The 23,632-nt window shown below is 43.2% G+C and overlaps 1 protein-coding gene across 5 annotated transcripts in view; it reads right to left on the reverse strand.

Moving 5' to 3' along the window:
• NR6A1 (nuclear receptor subfamily 6 group A member 1) overlaps positions 1 to 23,632 on the reverse strand; it is a 259,827-nt gene that overhangs the window by 16,875 nt on the left and 219,320 nt on the right. For 2 of the 5 annotated variants that reach the window (XM_008273330.4, XM_008273333.4), the window contains 5 exons: positions 22,787 to 23,029; positions 10,418 to 10,473; positions 3,468 to 3,622; positions 2,185 to 2,412; positions 477 to 731 (listed from right to left, as the gene is read on the reverse strand). In XM_008273330.4, the coding sequence (XP_008271552.3) occupies positions 477 to 731; positions 2,185 to 2,412; positions 3,468 to 3,622; positions 10,418 to 10,473; positions 22,787 to 23,029 (937 nt within the window). The remainder of the gene's footprint in view (positions 1 to 476; positions 732 to 2,184; positions 2,413 to 3,467; positions 3,623 to 10,417; positions 10,474 to 22,786; positions 23,030 to 23,632) is intronic. The other 3 variants (XM_002720460.5, XM_008273332.4, XM_008273331.4) reach the window with 3 other exon arrangements.

Here is a 23,632-nt window from a genome sequence, read left to right on the forward strand (position 1 = left end):
CAAAGCCCTCAAGGCAGGTCTTTGTGAACTTCAGTTTTCTTATATACAAAACAGGCATGATACCTCTAATGCTGGAGGGCTGAGAGAAAGATAAAATATCGAGCTCGGTGCCTGGTCCATAATAGGTACCACATGATACCTAGACCTCAGCCCTTCTCACCTTGTAGGCAAGGTAATTCAGTAATTCAGATGTAATGAAAACCAACTGCTTAGCACTCTGCCAAACTTCACTGTACAACATTCATTTGTACCTCCACCTTGCTGGGGAGGTACTGTCATCAACTTATTTTATAAATTCATTACCCGAGGATCAGAAACTAGGCCAAGGTCACAAAGCTAGTCAGTGGTAGAGGGAGGATTCAAACCCAGGTCTACATGGTTTACTGCCCATCATTTGGAGGACCAGGCAACCCTACTCTGCAGGGATGACAACGGTTTGATTGCTTAGGATTTCCTGCCCAGCCAGCAGCCCTCACCTGTGTAGTTCTTCATCAGAGGGTGAGTACTTGGCAGTGACATCAGCCAGCTCCCCAAAGATCTGCTTGCTGTAAACGGTGAGAGAGGATAGCAGGATTAATTCTTGCCACGTCGAGCTCAAGAGGCACGTGTAATCCTTGATTGAGAGCTCGCAGAAGAAAGGCAGTTTCTTGATCCAGGCAATCTGCCGAAAGAGCAGCTCGTCGGCCAGGCGGCAAAGCAGGGCAAACAGCTCTGCTTGAGTCACAGCATATCTGGCGGGGTAGGAATAGGGGAAAGTCATTTCCACTGGCAAGAGGGTGAGGATGGGGGCACAAAGAGAGAACTCCTAAGGGCACAAAGGGTCCTTGGCAGTGGGTTCCTTGTGCTTGATGGATCTACAGTGCCATTCAACTTAATTTTCTGATAAAGGGGCAGTACTGAGCCAATAGGCAAGGGCTGGAGAGGTGCGTTTGATGAGAAGGGTTGCTGAGGGGAAGATGGCTTAGAAGAAATTGGTGTGATTATCTGGATCTTTAATATTTGTGCCCTCTAATGTTCCAGGTCTTATAGAATATTCCCAATCACTCCTGAAATAAGAACCCCAGTGGGGTGGATTGGGGTGCCTACCCATTATGCAAGTCTGGAGAACCTTTTTTCTTCCAAGAGTCATTTGGATATTTATAAAATAATTTGCAGGTCATACAAAATTCTTAACTTAAAAAAGTTAGCCTGGTATAGATTTACTGAATTTTGGACAGACCCAATATGTCCATGGACCAAACATACCCTGCCTCTATGCTACAGAAACTGGCATAAAAATGAGCCTCGTGGCCAGATGGCTGAGACTAGAAGGGGTTCAAAGGCTTTTTCTGCTCTCACTGCACCCCCTGGTGGTGAGAGTTCAGAAAGCAGAGTTGCTCAGCCTTTCCCTTACACTCTTAAATGATCCAAGCAGAAGGGCATGTCTGAACTCTGGGTTAAAGAGTATCCCTAAGGCCACAGCCTCAGAGGTGTCAGCTTTCTTCATATCAAGGCCCCCACACTATCTGGATTTGTAAAGGCACTGTGTGACCTTCTTGTAGGTGGATATCTTAGTCTCCTCTTCTGAAGTTGGAGACTAGCATAAGAATCTCAGGATACCTTTTGGGAGGTCTAAGCTTTATAAACAACCTAAGCTCCAGGCCAAAGGAGTAATGGGCATAGCAATGGGTGGGCCTAAAGGCTAAACTACTACCTACCCAGCTAGGGCGAACTGAGACTTAAAGAGTATCCCCTGCACCCACTCAGGTGTCACACCCAAGGTGGCTACATATCATCAGGCCACCTATGGCTATGGTGTGTTGGCTAAAGATGCAGTCAGGTCGCAAGCTGGGGCCTTTGGTATCTTGTTAAGGAGCCTAGACTTGATGTATGATTATTCCCAGAATTACAGATCATCTCTGACACAGAAGCACTGAGACCCAAGCCAAGGCCTGGCTTACCTAGGCTTATGTAGAAACAATAGCTGAAAGGTAACCCCCACTATGTGAAAGAAAGGAACTTAAGGAAAGACCGTGGGTCCACTGATTTCACACATAGCATAGACTTGCCCTCTGATGCTCGAGTCACCACATGTTATCCTCTGACTCATTCAAAGCCTAGGGGACAGCAGCCAGGGATGTAGCTAAGTGTGTGGTAGGAACATTTTGAGGCTACAAAGGGCCAAGCAGGGCAGAGTTCACTCACCCATCTTCGATCAACATGGGCGTGCCCAGTGGTTCCAGGTCCTCAGCTGATACCAGCTGGTGAATCAGACTGTACGACTGGGGATCGAGGCTTCGAGCTTGTGGGGGCAGAAGTGGCGAATGCCCAGAATAGCTAAAAAGGTGCGGTATGTACTGATAATGTGGAGGAACGGACATCCCCACATACTGCTCCCTGAATGCCATGAATCCATTTAGTTCCACAGACCTACTGGAAAGAAAAGTCTCATGTCAAGCAGAGCCATGGCAGGTATACTGTGAGTAAATGAGCCAGAAGCTGGCTTAGGCATTCTTTGGCCAGAAATCTGCATCTTTATCAAGCCAGAGAATGTAAACAATAGCTACATGGATATCTCCCCTAATAGATGCCCATCTGTGAGACAAGGACTCTATATGCAGGTGTGTGAAGATGGCGCTCACCATTGCACACCCAGTGCCCAACAGAGTAGTACTGAGTCAACAGTGGCTGAATGAATTCTCTTTACAGGTGCCACATGCAGAGAATTTTTAATGGCTACTTATAGATTATGATGACAAGAGGGGTGTTTGTATTACTTTATTGCTAGAAAAATTAAGGCACACACAGGCTAAGTACTTTGCCAGGCTACAAAACAAACCTAGCACCTAGCAAGGAATCTAGTACATGACAATAAGACCCTAAATATTCAAAGGACAGAACAAACTAAGGAACAGCTGAATTGGATAAGCTATAATTAAACATGAAGAGAAAGGCAGATTCTTACATTTCTCCCCTTTCTTGGAGAAATCTAATCATTCTATTAATAAGAACAGCAAAAGATACTCTCCTTTTGACCTAGATGTACTCCTATAACCAGGGGTGGCAAGCTGCTGCCTGTTTTGGTCAATGCAGTTTTACTGGAATGCAGCCACACTCATTGCTTTATATATTGTTTATGGTTTTCAAGATAAAGCCAGGAGTTGAGACTCAGACCATAAGTCATGCAAAGTCTAAAATATTAACTGGCCTTCACAGAAAGTTTATCGACTCCTGTCCTATAAGAAAGGTTTCTGGGGAAAGAAAGCCTTCCCTGGTAGGTGATAGCCCTATTTCACACCTAACAACCAACTCTTTCAAGGTCTTTAGCATGCAATGGTTGGGAAACAGTGACCCCTCCCCCAAAGAACTTGAGGGAGCAATAGTACAACGTTTGAGACAGACTGGGAGGAATATTCAGCCAGAGGTTCCTGACAGGCCTATTCTGGGTGGTCCCTAGATGATAATCCTGGGTTTGCCTTCAAGCTCACCTGGAGGACAGTGTGGAACCTGGTGAAGGCTGGTTGCTCTCTGAAGCCCTGTTTCCAGGGGAACTGTGATCACTGTCACCATGGTTGCTCCAGTGATTGGCCTCTTCCTCAAATTCCTGCCCAGACATGATCCTTTCAATCTCTTCTTCTGATATCTTCGATAAGGAATTGGTACATGTTAGATTGGGTACTCAGGACATACTCTGTTCCTTCTTCAGGCAGAGAGCTTATTTAAGTCTACCGGGGATTCCCAGGACACTCTAGACAAAAATCTGTACTCCCTCTCCTCCACCATAATATTCCAGGTCTCTCACTAATCTTAGGACAGCCTGGCTGCTTGCCTCCTAACACTGTGGCCCCCCATGGCCTTCCTCTTGCCTACTTACCCTACTCTCAAGCCACAAGGCCTCTGGGTTCTTCAGCAGTCTTCTTTGTCCGTGAGCCTATTCTTTCTTACCCTGGAAACACTATTCCTCAGTGATAATATCCTACTTGACCTTTTAAGACCCAATTCAGATGTCTCCTCCTATATGAAGCTTTCTAGGCTGTTTTAGTTCCTTCTTCCATCCGTGAATTCTGGGACAGCATCATTATCAAGGGAATTCTCGAGCCAGACTACCTTTGTTCAAACCTAGGTTCCGTCACTTCTAGTTGTACAATCTGGGGCAAGTCACCCAACTATTTGAACCTAACTCCCTTTATCTGTATGGTACAGAGAACAATAGTCTCTACTTTACAGGATTCTTTTTTTTTTTTTTTTTTTGGGGGGGGGGGAGGACAGGCAGAGTTAGAGAGAGAGAAACAGAGAGAAAAGTCTTCATTCCATTGGTTCATCCCCCAAATGGCCGCCATGGCTGGCGCTGCACCGATCTGATCTGAAGCCAGGAGTCAGGTGCTTCCTCCTGGTCTCCCATGTGGGTGCAGGGCCCAAGCACTTGGGCCATCCTCCACTGCCTTCCCGGGCCACAGCAGAGAGCTGGACTAGAAGAGGAGCAACCAGGACAGAATCTGGCGCCCCAACCAAGACTAGAACCTGGGGTGCCGGCACCGCAGGCAGAGGATTAGCCTAGTGAGCTGCAGCACCGGCCTACTTCACAGGATTCTTAAGATGGTTAGCTAATACGTACAACATGTTTAGAAAAAGGCCTGGCACATAGCAACAATTATGGAAAAGCTAATAATGACACCACCACCATCATCATCATCATTGCTTTTTAAAAAATATTTATTTACTTGAAATGCAGAGTAACTAGAGAGAGAGAGAGAGAGAGAGAGAGAGAGACAACGTAAGAGATCTTCGATCTGCTAGTTTACTCCTCAAATGGTTAGTTCACTCCAGGTCTGGGCTAGGCCAAAAGTAGGATGGAAAACTTCATCCAGGTCTCCCACAATGGTGGCAAAGGCCTAAGTACTTAACCATCTTCAGCTAACTTCCCAGGGGCAACAGCAGTAAGCTGGATTGGCAGCAGGGTAGACAGGATGTAAACTGGCACTCTGATGTGTGATGCTGGCATAGGAAGGGGTGGCTTAACCCACCATACCACAATGTTGGCCCCAGATTGTTCTTGTTTTTTATAGCACTAAAAATATTCTCTATAAAACTTACGTGATAGGACCTAGAAACTAAGTACCTAGTTAAACACATACTGAATGAATAAACAAATGTTCATTTATGAAGTACTGATCATGGACCATCACGTGGATTTTTTTTTTTTTTTTTTTTTTAGTAAAAGCATTCCCGGGCCTATTAAACAAAAGAATAAATTGACTTGCCCAAGATTACACTGTATTCCCACGTTCAGGGTGGAGTTTAAGGAAGAGACAAAGTATCTAAGTATTCAGTCTAGTACTCTAGCTACATACATGAATAAACTACTTCTACAAAGCATCTCACTTCCCAGGTAAAGCCTAACAGGCTAAACTCAAAACACAGAGTGCTAAAAAGGAGGGGCTGGATGAGTTTTTATTTGCTTTTCCTACAGAAACCTGGGAGACATTTTCTCCCAAGTCTGCCTCACTCAAACCTGTATTCTTCTCTTGCTTCAGCAGTCTGTGAGGCAATTTCGAACTTCCTTGATCATAAACACAAGTGCCTTCAGAAAGAACTGGAAGCCATCTAGTACACAGGACTTGGAGGGAAAACAAGAAACATTCAACTAGCTGGTCTAGAATATCTTGGATTAAATGTTAAACTGGACATTTGGGGGCAGGTGTGTAGGCTAGTAGTAAAATGCTAAGTAAGACACTCTCATCCCATATTAGGTTCAATAACCGCTTCCAGGTCCAGAATCCAGCTTCCTGCTAATGCCTCTGGGAAGCAGCAGTGATGGCTAAGTAGATGGGTTCTTCCATTCACATGGGAGACCTGGATTCAGTTGCTGGCTTTGGCCTGACCCGGTACTGAGCATTGTGGGCATTTGGGGAGTGAACCAGTAGATGGGAGCTCTTTATTTCTTCCTGCTTCTCAAATAAATAGAAATTTAAAAATAAAGTGGAGGGGGCTGGCACTGTGGTGTGGTGGGTTAAGCCTCCACCTGTAGCTCCAACATCCCATATGGGTGCCAGTTTGAGTCCCAGCTGTAGCTGTTCCACTTCCAATCCTACTCCCTGCTACTGGCCTGGGAAAACAGAGGAAGAAGGCCCAAGTGCTTGGGCCCCCTAACCCACATGGGAGACCCAGAAGAAGCTCCTGGCATTTCCATTGTGGCCATTTGGGGAGAAAACCCATGGATGGAAGATCTCTTTCTTTCTCTTTCTCTCTCTCCCTCTCCCCCCATCTATAACTCAATTTCAAATAAACAAAATATATCTTTTAAAAAATAATAAAATAGAGGTTTTCTTTTAAACTCAAGGCATGTAAAGTAAAAACAAAAAATCTTTGGGGTGGTGGTCCTTAGCACTCTGACATCATTGTTTGCATTTCGCAAGACATGTGAAGACAAACTCTTAAGTCACCTACTGAGGTCCTGACAAAAGCAGCCTTAGTTGTATTTGTGAGAACAAGACCAGGAACCCTGAGCAGATGGAAATACCTGGGCTGTGTAAAAGGGTCAGTCTTGACGAAGTTAGATTACTTCAGCTCCAAGCCAAAATTGTATTGCAACTGTCTCCCCCTGTGATTCCATGGGACACCAGGCAATCACTGATGAATTAAAGAGGGAATGGGACATGTTGGGATGGGAGTGCTTCAATATGGGTTCAAATTTTGCTTGTCATTTCCTAGCTGGTTCCTGTTGGACAAACCACTTATTTGTAAAGTCTCCTTATTTGTAAAGTAGAGCTAATATCAGCTCCTTTGTAGTTCATGGTTCTCTTACGTGCTGAAGCAAAGTTTGACTTGGACAGACTGAGGAGGTTAATTGAAGCTAAAGTTATAAAGTGTAGGTGCACAATAGGTGCTCAATAAACAGAAATGCTATCCCTTCTTGTATTTTATTATTAAAAATAACTGAACTCAATTATGGACTTGTAGATCACAGCTCTCTCTGCTTAACATACCACTATAAACAGTAGACTAGTATGATATGCCTTATATAAAAAACTCAAATGCAAGAAACAAGTGTAATGGGCTTTTCTGAATATTGGCATCTTCAGTTCTGGAGACGTAAGAAACTGAAGATCCCCTGTATAACAGAGTCACATGCAGTATGCAAAAAACAACAGATATCACTAAGAATGGGTAACACTTTATCCCAATAGATAAACATTCCTCCCAATGGATACATTTTCGCCTGCATTTAAATATAAAAGAAATGAACACAAATAAAAGTCATAGATGAAGAGCCTGTAGCTGTTATATTCAAAGGTGAAAAACCGAAAGCTTTTCCTCTAAAGTCAGGAACAAGAGAAGGACTCCCACTCTTGCCACTTCTATTCAACACACTATAGGAAGACCTAGTAGAGCAAACAGGCAAGAAAAAGAAATAAAAGGCATTCAAGTTGGAAAGGAAGAAGTAAAATCACATGACTGCAGATGACTTGATATTATATAGAGAAAACCCTAAAGATTCCAGAAGTTTTAAATTATTAGTTAGAATTAATAAATGAATTCAGCAAAGTTGCAGCATATAAAATCAACACACAAAAATCTGCTGCAATTTTATACTTACACGCTACCAATGAACAATTCAGAGAGGAAATTAAGAGTCTTACTCATAATAACATCACAAAGGAGAGAATACTTAGAAATGAACTTAACTGAGAAAGATGAACATATGGAAAACTACAAGGCATTGCTGAAAGAAATAAAGAAGACAAACTAATGGAAGGCATCTCATGTTCAAGGATTGGAAGACAATATTGTTAAAATGTACTTACTGCCCACAGCAATCTACAGATTCAATAAAACTCCTACCAAATTCGATGGCAATTTTTGCAGAAATAGAGATCATCCTAAAATTCAAAGGATTCCAGCACAACACAGAGAAAGGACAATAAAGCTGGAGGCCTTCCACTTTGTCTCAGAGACTTCACAATGTAACAAAGCCACAGTATCCAAGACAAGGTGGTACTGGGGTAATGTCATACAGACCAACGGAACAGAAGAGCAAGTCAGAAATAAACCCACACGTAATGACAAATGTGCCAAGCTTCACAATGGGTACAGTGCAGTATCTCTGACAAACAATGCTGGGAAAACTATATCCTCATGGCCACCCCCTACTCCAGCCAAAAAAAAAAAAAAAAAAAAGAAGAAGAAGAAGCTTCACCCTCATTTTAAACCATACACAAAACCAAGTTTCTGAATTATCTTTGCTGTTCCAACATGAATGAACCTTGAGGATCTTACGCTAAATGACATAAGCTAGTTACAGAAGGGTAAATATTGCAAGAGATCACTTTATAAAATATCTAAAGTAGTCAAACTCAATGAAGAAAGGAGAATGGTGATTGCCGGGGTGGGGGTGGGGATGGAGAGTGAGGAGTGGGTTTCAGGCATGCAAGATGCCTATGTTCTAGAGATCTGCTAACAGTGTACCCACAGTTAACACTGTACCGGACACTTGACCACCTGTTAGGGTGAGCATTTAGTCTAGCAGTTAAGACACCTGTTTCCCACACTGGAGCACCTGGGTTGGTTTCCCAGCTCCAGCTACTGACTCTAGTTTCTTGCTAATACAGACCCTGGCAAGCAGTGGTAATGGCTGAAATGGCTGGAATGCTGTAGCCATGTGGGACACTTGGATTGAGTTCCCTGTTCCTCATTTCAGCCTGGCCTAGGCCAGGGCATCACAAACATTAGCAGGGAGCTGGACTGGAACTGGAGCAGCCAGGACTCGAACCAGTGTCCGTACAGGATGCAGGCACTTCAGACAGCAGCTTAACCTGCTACACCACAGCACTGGCCCCCTCAATAACCCTTAAGTCAGGCTCCTTGCCCACTAGTGTGTGGGTTCATTTGATGGGTGGGTCATATATTTATCCAATTCTCCATCCTCGTGGAGTTCATTTGCTGGCAAATAAGAACAAGGGGAAGAGGCTGGCCTCCTAACGGCTTTCCTTACAGATAAAAAAAATTTGAAGTCTATCCTTTAGAGGACTGACTCCAAATTCAAGAAATCTGTCCAGTTCACACCACTTTACTCCATGTACCCAATGTTCCAGCCTGACTGAACAAACTCTTTGTCATTCCTCAAAAAGTCATCACTGGTGGCTGGTGTTGTGGCACAGTGGGTAAAGCTGCCACCTGTGATGCTGGCATCCCTTAGTGGCATCAGTTCGTGTCCCAGTGGCTCTACTTCTGATCCAGCTCCTTGCTAATGACCTGGGAAAGCAGCAGAAGATGGCTCAACTATTTGGCCCCCTGTACCCATGAGGAGATCCAAGTGAAGCTCCTGGATCCTAGCTTCTGGCTTTGGCCTGGCCCAGTCCTGGCTCTAACTCTGACTTTCAAATAAATAAATTTTTAATATTCTTTTAAAATGTTTTATTTATTTGAAAGACAGAGATACAGAGAGAGGTAGAGACAGAGAAAGAAAGAGGTCTTCCGTCTGCTGGTTCGTTCTCCAAATGGCTGCAACAGCCAGAGCTGAGCTGATCCACAGCCAGGAGCCAGGAGCTTCCTCTAGGTCTCCCACATTGGTACAGGGGCCCAAAGACTTGGCCCTCCTTCCACTGCTTTCCTAGAAGCATTAGCAGGGAGCTGGATCAGACGTGGAGCAGCTGGGACCTGAACTGGTGCCCATGTGGGATGCCAGTGATGCAGGCCAGGGCTTCAGCCTGCTGCGCCAAAGCACTGACCCCTCTTAAAAAAAATTAAGAAATTCAACCTTGATTCTTTTCAGTCTATCATATCTAGCAAGAATAAAAGATGCCTTCCACAACTTCCCAACACAGTTAATTCCTCTTCCTCCTTCAGAACTCAGTTCAAACTTCACCTTCTCCAGGAAACCTTCCCTGAGGGTCCCCTGCCCCAAACTATGGCTCTAGTCCCTCCCTTCTGCTCCCTGGGCATCCTCTATTATTTCTCACTGTGCTTTGATGCCTGACTCTTGTACTACACTGGGTCCACAATATAGAGCCTGCAGAGTAGGAATTTAATAAATGTTTGTGGGGTTAAACAGGGTATTATCATTCCTACTCTTATAAATATGGCAATGAGCAGTCTGTTAACACATCTTTAGATGAAACAAGGAGCAGTCTAAATTATCTTAACCTTAGGTGGTTGACAAAAAGAGTTGCCCAGATGGTTCAGAATCAGAATCAGTTCACTGTCTAGGAAGTTCTTAGGAAGGCATGAGGGATCACAAGAAGAGCTTTATGCATACTCTTACACCTTTACGATTTTCTAAGCACTTTCACATCCAGGCTCTGAAACAGTTTTACAGGAATGAAAGCAAAAATGGGTCCCTGCAGCAGCAGACAAAACAGATCAATGTACGCAGCTACAGGAGGAGCATCTGGTGTCCTATGCTTCCAGGACGAACCACAGAGTGAGGCCTAGAACTCACCTGGACTGGCCCAATGCTCTTATTCCGGCCTCCAGGCATGCCATCTTCTCTGATAGCTGGAAGGAAACATCAGTCAAGACAGTCAGAAGCATACTCATAGAAATCTAAGCACAAAAAGAGAATCTATTTGGCCCAAAGCCTTAAGTAATTGGTAAAACCTAGATTAAAACACAGGTTGTTCTAGGCTCAAAGCACATTTTCTATAACTGCAGGCTACTCCGTAGGCAGCAGATACTTCTTAGCTCCAAAGTTCTGGGTACTTACTACACACATTCAATACAGCTACAAATATCCCATCAGGATGATGCAGCTAAAGGCTTTGGTAAATTCTAGGGAAGGGATAGACAGAATATTTACATTTAAAAAATAATGTTTATTCCTATCATAAGTTTAAGTCTAATTTGTAAGATCAGGAAAACAGGTTTTCAGTTTTGCTTTTTTTAATTAATTAGGTTTTTAAATTTTTTTAAAAGATTTATTTATTTGAAATGCAGAATTATAGAGAGAAAAGGACAAAAAGAAAGATTTTCCATCTGCTGGTTCTCTCCAAATGGCCCCACGGCTGGGGCAGGGCCAGGCTGAAGCCAGGAGATAGGAGTTTCATCCCAGTCTCCCACATGGGTGGCAGGGGCCAAGCACTTGGGCCATCTTCCGCTGCTTTCCCAGGCACATTAGCAGGGAGTTAGATTGGAAGTAGAGCAGGACAAGAGCCAGTGACCAAATAGGACACTGGTGTTGCAGGCGGCAGCTTTACCCACTATATCACAATGCCAGCCCCTATTAATCAGACTTCTGACTTTACTGGCTCCTCCCTGCAAAAGCAGTCAGTGGGGTTCTTTGCAACTGAGGGCTTACTTAGCATTTTCTAACCATAAAAAAGCATCCTTAAAATAGTACTAGACTCACTAAGAATATCAACGACTAACATTATTATAATCTCTGCTTATGAAGCATTTAATATGAAGGTACAGGAGGAGGGGCTCCTGATTTCCATTTAAAGTAGACTTTGATGTCAGGAAAAGCTTTCTAGAAAAGAGAACTGAGTCTTTTTTTTTTCTTTTTTAAAGATTTATTTATTTATTTGAAAGGCAGAGTTATAGACGCAGAGGCAGAAGCAGAAACAGAGGTCTTCCATCTGCTGGTTCACTCCCTAAATGGTCACAATGGTCAGAGCAGAGCTGATTCAAAGCCAGGAGTCAAGAGCTTCTTCCAGGCCTCCTACATGGTGCAGGGGCCCAAGGATTTGGGCCATCTTCCACTGCTTTCCTAGGCTATAGCAGGGAGCTGAATCAGAAGTAGAGCAGCCGGGATTTAAACCGGTGCCCATATGGGATGCCGGCACTGCAGGTGGCAGCTTTACCCGCTATGCCACAGCGCCAGTCCTGTGAACTAAGTCTTAACAGATAATTAAAAGGATTTAGGCAGGCAAGAAAAAGTACTCCAGGAGCTGGTTTTATGATGTAGTGGGTTAAGCTGCCACCTGCAATGCCAGTATCCCATAGGGGCTCTGGTTTGAGTCCTGGCTTCAAATCCAGCTCCCTGCTTATGTGTCTGGGAAAGCAGTGGAAGGTGGCTCAGGCGCTTGGGCTTCCACATCCAAATGGGAGACCTGGAGGAAGCTCCTGGCTATTGGCTTTGGTCTGGCCTGGCCCAGCCCCAGCCCCAGCCATTGTGGCCATTTGGGGAGCAAACCAGCAGATGGACAATCACTCTGTCTCTAACTCTGCCTTTCAAATACATAATAAATAAACCTTTAAAAGAGAAGAAAATGTACTCCTATCTGGAGTGAACAATGTACAGAGAAGTCTCAAGTTTAAAGTAAGAATGAACCATTCTTCCTGGGAACTTCCAATGGATCAATGTCAAGAGATGAAGCTGGAGAGACCAACTGGGGCCCAGATCACAAAAAGCCTTGAATGCCAGGCTAAGAGTGTAGACTTCGGGGCTGGTGCTGTGGTGTAGCAGGTAAAGCTGCTGCCTGCAGTGCTAGCATCCCATATGGGCACTGGTTCAAGTCCCAGCTGCTCCACTTCCAATCCAGCTCTCTGCTATGGCCTGGGAAAGCAGTGGAAGATGGTCGAAGTCCTTGGGCCCATGAACCCGTGTGGGAAGACCTGGAGGAAGCTCCTAGTTCCTGGCTTTGGATTGGCGCAGCTTTGGCCATTGCAGCCAACTGGGGAGTAAATCAGTAGATGGAAGACTTCTCTGTCTCTCCTCTCTCTGTGTAACTCTGACTTTAAAATAAATAAATCAATCTTAAAAAAAAAAAAAAAAAAAAGAGTGTGGACTTCAGCTGAGGAGCCAAGAGGGGGCCATGAAGGAATGGACGGTGATACTATGTTGGAATTTTTGAAGAAGTTTTTGTGATGGCTATTGTGGAGGACAGCTTGTGGGGGTAATTTTTTTTTTTTTTTACAATGGGGGTAATGTTAACCATAGAGCATAAGCTAATAGTACTATCTGATGGCAATTTTTCTATAATATACCCACTGTAAAGAAGACAAAACCAAAAACCGGAATCTAGGAAGTCCTTTGGGCAGGCCTGGTTGCCTCCAAAGGTGAGGGCTCCACACATATCACTGTTTCTGTAGTGGCTGAAAGGCTGACAGAAGTTCATATTCCTTAAAATAGATATAGATACCATTCTTGGTATCCTCAAAAGATTACACACTGCAGGATTAGAAAGGCTGGGTCCAAAGCCTATTTCTGCTAGGTCTGTGTGATTACAATCAAGTTTCTTCACCTCTTTGAAGCTCAGTTTACTGAAAAGTAAAGAGGGAATACTGTTACTTGTCATATGGTTTGTCCTGTCATATAACATAGAATAGCTAAAACAATATGCATGGGGCTTGGCATATAAAGAACATTAATATCTTCATCTGTAAAATGGAGGTGACATGGCCTGCTTTCTAACACATTGCTGTGAATCTGGAGTGAGAAACACACACAGCCTGTATTAAAGAGTTAAATACATGCTGGTGGTTTTCTGGGAGCGCTCTTTCAACCTAATTTTAAGTTTTAAAAATCCTTAAAATCCTTCCTATGATGTTCCAGGGTGAATGAGAGTGTTCAGACACTTCTGCATTCAATTCTGACATCTCACAGGTACAGAACACAGACCTGTCATTGGCAGATATGATACTGAATTGATACTGGATACATTCCAGCTGGTATCTCGACTCTCACTGTCCTGTAAGTGAGGAAGAACTTTACACGCTTTACTATTTTGTATAAAGGACCACATATCTTAAAGACTTATATCTTGCCAATTTCTTGCTCTGAAATTAAAAAACCCATATTCTCTCTCAACTCTAACCAGAATAAAGAAACTCATATACAATAGACATTTACCAGGCTTTAGGTCCTATTGTCTTGGTAAAACAATTCATAAGGAGAGTATCAACATCACTCCTCATTGAATAGATGAAGCTAAGGCGCAGAAAAATGACCTGTTTTGCATATGGCAAAAGAATCTAAACAGCAGAATCAGGGTTAGAATCCAGCCTTCTTTCTACTACTAGTACGTCGCACAGTGTGTATACATCCCATTGAGGAAATGTAAGATACTTTTAGATGGTGCATAAACTGTTTTTTGTTTTTTTGTTTTTTTTTTTTTAGTTTGAACTCTTTTTTGAAAGTTCAATTATTTATTTTAAAGGCACAATGATACCGAGAGAGAGAGAAAGAGCAAGAGAGAGAGAGAGAGAGCTCTTCCATCTGCTGGTTCACCCCCCAATGCCCACAAGAGCTGGGGCGGAGCCAGGCCAAAGGCCAAAGCCCCAAGCCACATGGGTCACAGGGATCTAAGTACTCAAACCATCCTCTGCTGCCTATCAGGGTACATACTGGCAGAAAGTTGGACTGAAAGTGAAGGCAAGCCTTAAATCCAGGCATGGATTAGGGCTGGGGGCCCTAAGCAGTGGCTTAATCTGTTACATCACAGAACCCACCCCAATAAACTCTTAATTATACATTTACTCTATTTTCCACTCACTGATTCCCTTTGATTTATTGAACAAGGTAAATAACAGTACAGGTCTAGTAAGAGAGGTAAAGTCTGTGGGGATGGTATGAAGCTGTCTGAGGTCTGGAAAACAATACAATGTGTCACAGTGCTTCTTTTTCAAATAAAAACTTGGATCATATTTTAAAGCCTAGAATGTATTTGCACATATGTTATCTCATTTGATCCTCATAGCAAACTTGGAAAGTGTACATCATCTCATATATTTTTATAGCTGAGGAAACGAAGCTGAGAGGTAAAGAGATTTCTTCAAGGTTATTCAGGGAAGAATGGTAGAGCTGATATTCTGATTTTTTTTTTTTAATTTATTTAGTTATTTATTTGAAAGGCAGAGTTACAGAGAAGCAGAGGCAGAGAGAGAGAGAGGTCTTCCAACTGCTGGTCCACTTCCCAAATGGCCACAACAACCAGTGCTGAGATGATCTGAAACCAGGAGCCAGGAGCTTTTTCAGGGTCTCCCATGCGGGATGACTTGGGCCATCTTCTACAGCTTTCCCAGGCCATAGCAGGGAGCTAGATCGGAAGTGGAGCAGCCAGGACTTGAACTGGAGCCCATATGGGATGCTGGCGCTACAGGCCAGGGCTTTAACCCACTGTGCTATAGCGCTGGCCCCAATATTTCTGATTCTAAATATGAACTCGTTCCTTAACAACACACTGAGTTATGAGCAACTTTCTTCGCAGTGATCTGATTAAACAGGACAAATGTCTCCCAGGTACAGTATTACAGGAATGATTCTGCTGAATCTCTCATCTACTCCCAAGACAATAGTGCCAGCAAGTTCCTCCATCTGCTCCAAAACAGTGCAAATAACTTTCCACTCAAGAACTATGTACCTACCATTCCTCACTTGCTTGGGCCTGGAAGAACAACCAAACCCCAAACAGAAATATGAGTAGGATACAAAGCTAACTACATCGAAGCCCTGATCCAAACCCAATGGTGGCTTCCTTTGGCCTACGAGCTAATGTTAGGGTCCAAAAAAGCCCACCGCCCAAGGAACAACTCTAAGAGACTTTTTCGCTCATGCAACCAGCAAAGGGTTAAATTTATTGATCCAACATGTTGGGGCCCTCTGACAAGGACAGAGGAGCAGTGAGGAACTACAGCATAGGGTTTATAAAGGCAAAAACCGCAAAATCGGGAGGAGGGAGAGAATACACGGTTGCTAAGCGGTTGCTAAAATCTTACAATCAGCAATTATGATCTTAAGACATAGACAAATCACATCTTCATTATTAGCCCAGGTAACCCAGGTGCAACCTTTCTACTTTTAAGCTTGAGCAATCATGCTAGGGGGTTTTTGTGCGTTGCCAAGGGAGATGTAGTGCACTGCTATTGTCCGACTATTTGAGATCATAGTTTCAGACCAGAGCCTCACGGTGGGGGCGGGGGGGGGGGTTGCTTTCCCAGAATGCAGTCTCAAGTGCTCCAAAATGGAGTCCCTACTGTCAAGGTGCTACTTTACTCTGTCTTATTTTCACAGCTGCACCAGGAAGGTTTAAACCTGTAAGCTTAAGCTTAACTTTTTACACCCGCACATATACAATTTTAACTCTTCACTAAGTCTAATGCCTTACCTTGGCATTTAAGACCCTCTGTGATTTGTTTCCTATGGGATTTTCTCATGCTCATCTGTTTCCATAAATGCTATACCAAAACCATCCTCCACTGTCGCCCCAGGTGTATTAGCAGGGAGCTGGATTGGAACTGGAGTACTAGGACTCAAACCAGTGGCCACATGGGATGTTGGCACTGCAAGCCAGGCCTTTAGCTACTGAGCCACAGTGCTGGCCCCAGTGGAAAAATTTGGTAATATCATCTTATGTCAGTGAATCAAGCTAACATTACCAATAACTGGACAAACTTACATTACATGCTATTGTCACAATGCACTGAGAAGGATACAACATCATTTATATGACAGTCTTGTCAAAAATACATAACCTGAATCTAACTGCAGAAATTGATAGGCCCCAATTGAGAGATAATCTACAAAACAGACAATCTGTTTGCTTCAAAATCAACAATGTTACCAAATACAAGAAAAGCTTGGGAATCATTTCAGATTAAAGGAGATATAGACACATAAAAACCAAATGTAATATGTGACCTTGGATTAGCTCCTGAATCAGAAAAAAATAAAAGTTGTTATAAAAAGACATTGGGATAATTGGAGAAAGCCGAATAAGTCTGGCAATTAGAAAATAGTATTGTGCCATCATAAATTTCCGCCTAATGATACTGTGGTTATGTTAGATGTGAAGTGGAGAGGGAGGACACACACACACAGAGGGGCAGAGTTAAAGGAGACAGAGAGAAGGATATACCAGGGAGAATGATAAAGCAAATGCAGCAAAATGTTAACAACTGGTGAACCTGAGTGGACAGTACAGTGTGAACTTCTCACTACTACAAACTGCAAATTTTCTAAAATTTTAAATTTCTGCAAAATAAAACATGAACACAAAATTTAAAGTTTTTTTTCTAATCCCTTTAAATTTGTAAGGATTTCGAGTCCTTCAAGATTCTGCTGGAATGTTATCTCTCTTTGAGATTTCCCAGTGCTCCATGTAGGTTTCTGTGCTGTGCCCTGGGGCACTTTTTACTCTGGTTTAGCGATATACATATAATACAGCCTCACTGTCTCACAATGCCATTCTGCAAACATCACTTCCTCTGATAAGCTTTCCTTGACCTTCTTATTTTTAATGTAACTAATTAGCAACATATATGTGAAACCACAAAGTTAAGGGAATATAAATTTTTAACATAATTACATCTGACATAAATTCTCTCCATGAAGCTCAGTGCAGCTTCCTCTTTCGGTGGACAGTATTTCCCATATCCCATTTCCTGCCACGGCCTCCATGATGGTCACTGTACTTCACAACAAGTACCCTACCCTTACTGGGATAGCTGCTGAATGAAGAGAGAAAGATAGGGCTTGGTCATGAATTTTCAGGGGCTCACTAGCAATGGGACAGACAGGTAAATAGACAAAGATAACACAAGGTGGAGGGTTATGACAGTGGGAATGAAGAAGACTTTCACCTAGTGGGAGATGGTGTCAAAGAAGGCTTCTTAGAGAATGTTACAAATAAGCTGTGTCTGGAAAGGAAAGTATACAGTACATAGTTAGGTGAAGAAGTAGGGGCAGAACACACTAGGAAGAAATTCATATATGCAAAGCCCCCAAAACAGGAACCATCACTGGGCTTTCAGAAAGGTGAGATGTAATGAGGATTTTGAGTAGGGATTCACAGATGGGGAAAGAAAAGGATGAAGTGGATGCAGTCACTGTGAGGAGCCTGATTTTATCTAGAAGACTGTAAGAGGGGCTAGAGTTGTGTTATAGTAGGTTAGGCCACCGCCTAACCATATGAGCACCCATTCAAATTCTGATCCAGATCCCTGCTAGTGCCTCTGTGGAAAGCAGCACAAGATGGCCTAAGTGCCCGGGCCCCTGCCACCCACATGGGTGACCCAGATGGAGTTCCAGGCTCCTAGCTTTTGGCTTGGCCTAGGTATGCTCTTGTTGTAGCCATCTGGGGAGTGAACCAGCAGATGGAAAATCTTGTCTCTCCCTATCTCTCTGTAACTTTGCCTTTCAAACAAATAAATCTTTAAAACAAAAAACTATGATCAGGTAGAATAACTGAATGAACAAGGAAAAAAGAAAATAAAGGATTTACTTATAATGAATAAATAAGTAAGACAGACCAACTGCACGAAGGATGGGAGGTGTCTGTGGGTGGTATTGCAGCAACAGTAGCATGGGAAGACAGGGCTCAGCCTCCACTCACTGTCCTTGAGAGCTCACCCAACTGCTGTGCTAACCCATTTCCTGACCAGCCAACTTCCAGGTCTGAAAAGATACTCAGTTCTCTATCCAGACACAGGGGACAACAGAGGGCTGACTTACACATAGAAAGAATGCCCCAGCCATTAGCAACTGCCAATAGCAGTTGCATATTCTTAATTAATTTAAAGTCAGTTAAAATCTTGACGTCAAGTTTAGAAGTTGAAAAACAGTAGGGAAAGTTTCCATAGACTCTACACCCAGCTCTCTCCCTCTGTTAACATCTTGCCTAACTACAGACTATTCATTAAAACTAAGATACTAACTTTGGTGTAACACAGACATGATTTGGATTTCTAGAGTTGTTCCAATGTCATCATTCTTCTGTTCTAGAACCCAATCCAGGACCCCACATTGCATTCAGTTGTTATATCTCCATGGTCTTTTTCAACCTGTGACATTCTTCAGTCTTTCCTTGTTTTGTGACCTTTACACTTTCCAAGAATATTCTGTAGAATGTTAGCTATATTTTTAGGGCTGTCCTCAATATGGATGTGTCTGTTTCCTCATGATGAGACTGAGAATGAACTTGTCTCTGTGGATGTGTATACTTCTCAGGGTGTACACTGGGTATATGATGTCAACGTTTTACTCCTTATGTTAATTAACCCTGACCATTTGGCAAAAGTAATATCTGTTAGAATTCTCTGTGGAAACTTAACAGTTTCCCTTTGTAATTATTAAATATTTTTAGACTACACAATATTTTGCATCTGTTTAAGCCAATGTCCACTTATTTCAGCATCTATCAGTGGGTCTTCCTGCAGCACTTATCACTAGAGTTAGAACTCTAACTGTTAGAACAGTGATTATCTACTGCCCTCATGTCTTCTAGATGTAATTAATTGGAATTCTTTTATAAAGAATTGTCACTTCTCTATTTACTCCGTTATTTCAGTATGAACACATGGATATTTATTCTATTCTTTGGGTTGTGAACTAATACTACAGTTATTTTCTTGCTCAAGTTGCTCCAAATTTGGTCACTGAAAGTTCTTCCAGGCTGGCTTATGCCGCCTTTGGAAATGCTTAATTTTGCTTTTTCTTTTTAAAAGTACTTCTCAACTTCCTGCCATCACAAGATATGTCAGGCTATTTTTATGTCTTCCTTGCCCCAGCCCTGGAATCAACCAGTTCTACAAGGAGTCTTGACTTAATTTATTGATACTGGGAAGCTGAGACCAGGGTACTAGGTGTGCTCATTGCTACTGGAATATCATTGTTTTAGTTTCTTGTAGTGACTAGAGCTTGGAAATACACATACATGTACTAACTAATATACCCACACACACATCTGTTCTTTTATATCTATCTACCCATGCATCCATGCATCCATATTAATATCACTAATTCCAAGCTAACACCAGAGGTTTCATTCTAGCCTTCTCCTTTCCTGATTTAAACCTTCTTTCTCTGGGGCTGGTGTTAAGCCCTGGCGTGAGGTGCTGGCATCCCATATGGGCACTGGTTCTGGTCCCAGCTGCTCCTCTTCCAATCCAGCTCTCTGCTGTGGCCTGGGAAAGCAGAAGATGGCCCAAGTCCTTGGGCCTCTGCACCCATGTGGGAGACCCACAGGAGGCTCTTGGCTCCTGGCTTCGGATTGGTGCAGCTCTGGCCATTGCGGCCAAGGGGGGAGTGAACCATCGGATGGAAGGCCTCTCTCTTTCTCTCTCTCTCTCTTCGCCTCTCCTCTCTCTGTGTAACTCTTTCAAATAAATAAATAAATCTTTAAAAAAAAATTCTTTCTCTGATGTGAGAAACCTCACTCTCATCATCTACAATATATTTTACTTGTTTAATCTTAGTATACAAGTAAAGTAGTGACAGAATTCCTGACACATCACCTTGAGAGAAACAAATTTTAACAAACTAGAGTGCTTTGTTTGTATATACTTCTTTTTCTCTTTAACCTACTGTATACAATTAAAACAGTTTACCAAGGTCAGCTCCAATTCTTCCCCATTCCTTGCAGCACAGTTATAGGATTCATTTGCAGCACATTGGTCAGGGCACATTTCACCTCTCTGCCCCCTGCTCCCTATCCCTCATGACTGCCACATCCTGGTTGACTTTTTTTCTTTTTAATTACATGCAGGGGACAGGCTATGTGGTACAGTGGGCTAAATCACTACTTGGGACGTCCATGCCCTATATCAAAGTGCTTGGGATGGACTCCCACCTCTGCTTCACATCCAGCTTCCTGTTAATACACACCCTAAGAGACAGCAGATAATTCAAGTGCTGGTTCCCTGACACCCATGTGGGAGACCTGGATGGAGTTCCTGGCTCTTGGCTTTGGTTTAGCCTAGCTCTGCTCTTGTTGTGGGCATTTGGGGAATGAACCAGCAGACAGATGATCCATCTCTCTCTCTGCATTTTAAATAAATAACCTTTAAAAATTTACATGCAATAAAATGTATTTTTGTGCTATATAATTTTATGGATTTTGATTAAATGCATAGAATTATGTGTTGACCACAACAGTTTCATACTATTTCCACCCTCCAAATCTTCACATGGCTACAGCAATGTTAATTCTGCTTTCTCAGAATCAACCAGGAGGTGGCAGGGTTTCTCTCTGAAAGGCAGCTTTCACCAGGCAACAGAGTTTTCCTGCTCCGAAGGCAAATGGACTTAAGGATTAACAATCCCCACTCCTCACAGCTTATGTGAAGTCTTCCGGTCAGTCAGAGGAGCTATGAGGTGCATAGGGAAGTTTTTCTTCCCTACAATAGATTAAGTTTGGTTGGAAGGCTCAGAATTTCACACGGCAATTCATCAAACAGCATTTCAGAAGGCAACCCATAATTGTGCTTTGATAAAGTATTCACAGTGGAAACAACTAAGGGAGATGAGAAAAGTGGAAGCCAAATCCAAATCAGGGTAAAGATGACCACAGAATCTCTTCAGGACAGTACTTGTTTGGTGCTGGTAGCTGGGAAAGATGTCTGTAAGAGGAAACTGACCATGGGGAAAGGAAAGCATTTCCAGGTAGAACAAGGAACATGAGCAGAGGCAGGGCAATGTGAGGTACACTGTTCTCAGCAAAAGATGAGCTTAGAAAGACAGAAAGGGGACAAACTTGCTAACATTTCAAATGCCTTGCTTTGGCATTTGTGTAACAGCCAGTAAACACAGGGCATTCCAACATGCAAATAGCTATGCCATATGGTAGATCTGTGAAGTGGTAGACCTTTTTTCTGTGTCTAAACTAAATGGATGATTTTCACCCACTGACAAGACTTTAAATACCACAGCTCCACAAACTCTATTTGCAAGCAGGACTGTCCACCTCAGTTCCTATCCTATATATCAAATTTCATTGGTGGATATCTCTGAATGTTCTTCTAATGTACCTCACACTTAGCACTGCCAAGGCCAACATTTTGCCACATCCTTCCTGACATTTATTTTTCTGGTACAGTCATTACTTTGAAGATTTATTTATTATTTGAAAGGCAGTTTCAGAGAGAGAAAAAGGAGGGAGGGAGGGAGACAGAGTTAAGATCTTTCACCTGCTGGTTCACTCCCCAAATGGCTGCAACAGCTGGGGCTGGGCTGAGCCGAAGCCAGGAGCTTCACCTGGGTCTCGCACATGGGTGCAAGTGCCATCTTCTGCTGTCTTGCCAGGTGCATTAGTAGGGAGCTGGATCAGAAGTGGAGTAGCTGGGACTTGAACTGGCATCCATAAGGAGGCTTAACCCACTCTGACAACACTGGCCTTGGGTCATTACTCTTAATTCAAATCCTCAACTTCAACTTTGGTGCTGCCCCACATTTGGTATGTTACCAACTCCTACAAGTAGACTTCTTCTACAACATCTCCCCATTCTTTTCTCTCCCCTCCTGTAGATCCTCATACCTTCCTTCTGGACTCTTCTATACAAACAAAAAAACTTGTCACGTGGCTTTTCCATTTTCCCTACCCCAACCCATCCTATAAAGCAGACTTTCATATTCATACTACTAGACTATTGGTTTGTTCATATCATTTTAGACTATGGCTATTAGAAAGCATGCAAATTCCAAACTTCTCACCAATCTGGACACAGAGTGAGGTGCATGCCCAGCCTTGGAGCATGCTGTGGTTCTAGCATACAAGGCGACAGCACATTCAGAGGTCCTCCTGCCTCATGCATTTTCAGCCAGAATTCCTGCTTCTTGTCATCACCCCCTTGAAAGAACTAGTGGAGTATATTAATTCCAGTTAATCCCTGACTGTTAACTGGGGTCTTGCCTCATGGGGCCTGTGCATTCATTCTTACAGAATCCTTAACATCACCCCTGTCCTCCCCACCTAGTCTGGAAGGTTCCTACTTGCAGGAACTGTGTCATAATTATTTTTGAGTTATGAGTATACAGAATAAGACCTGGCATATAGTGCAGACTCGGAAAACAAGTATCTCCAAAGCATAATGGGTGGAGCTAAAGGTGAAGTCAGGGCAAACAGTGGACAGTGAGAGAGCCATGAGTAAGACTCACCCTTACGGTTCATCCCCATTTGGAGGCATTTGAGCAGGCGGCAGTATTGGCACCTATTCCTCTGCTTCCGAGACATGACACAGTTCTTGTCACGACTGCATCGATACACCCGTTTGTTGCAAATGCTCCGCTTAAAAAACCCTTTGCAGCCTTCACAGGAGATGATTCCATAGTGCAATCCTGTAGCGCGGTCCCCACAAATGAGACAGGTTCGTTGTTCAGCCCGATCATCTGAAACAGAAACTGAATGTGTTCAAGTTAGACGTAGTGGAAACAATGGCTTCATACCTGTAATTTCTAAAACAGGCAACCCTGCTCTGGGTAGATCAAGAACACTTCTGTCTCCAGGCTAACTGGCACACAGGAAGCATCTTTGGAATCTTTGTCTGAGGATTAAACTCCTCCACCTGCTTTTACCTGGCCACCTCTCCTCCCAGGCCAGCTAGGTAATGGAAGTCAACAGGGCACCTTCCCCAAGGAGGTTCACATCTCCCTTAGGATGTACCCAAGTAAAGAGATAGATAGGTCTGGGCCTCATTACTGGCAAGGCCTTAAAGCCCACCAGATTATTATCAGGCCCTTCTGTAGGTATCCATTGGCATCTCAGTCAGAAAACTTTTCATGGCTTAGACAGCACCTTTCTTAGGTCCTCCAATAATGACTCTGTCCTGTCTAGTCCACTTGGGGCCTCATACCTTTGTAAACACAGTCTCTACTCTAATTTCAAGGCTCTACTCCTGACCTGTGTGTATTGATCGTCTGCTCCCCTGTTTAATGTTGTATGATTGTTCAGAATTTTCTCTACAGACAAACCCCTCTACCCGCAAAAGATGAGTGGCCTTTCTC

The sequence above is a fragment of the Oryctolagus cuniculus genome, chromosome 1 (assembly GCF_964237555.1).
Source record: "Oryctolagus cuniculus chromosome 1, mOryCun1.1, whole genome shotgun sequence".
NCBI lineage: Eukaryota > Metazoa > Chordata > Mammalia > Lagomorpha > Leporidae > Oryctolagus > Oryctolagus cuniculus.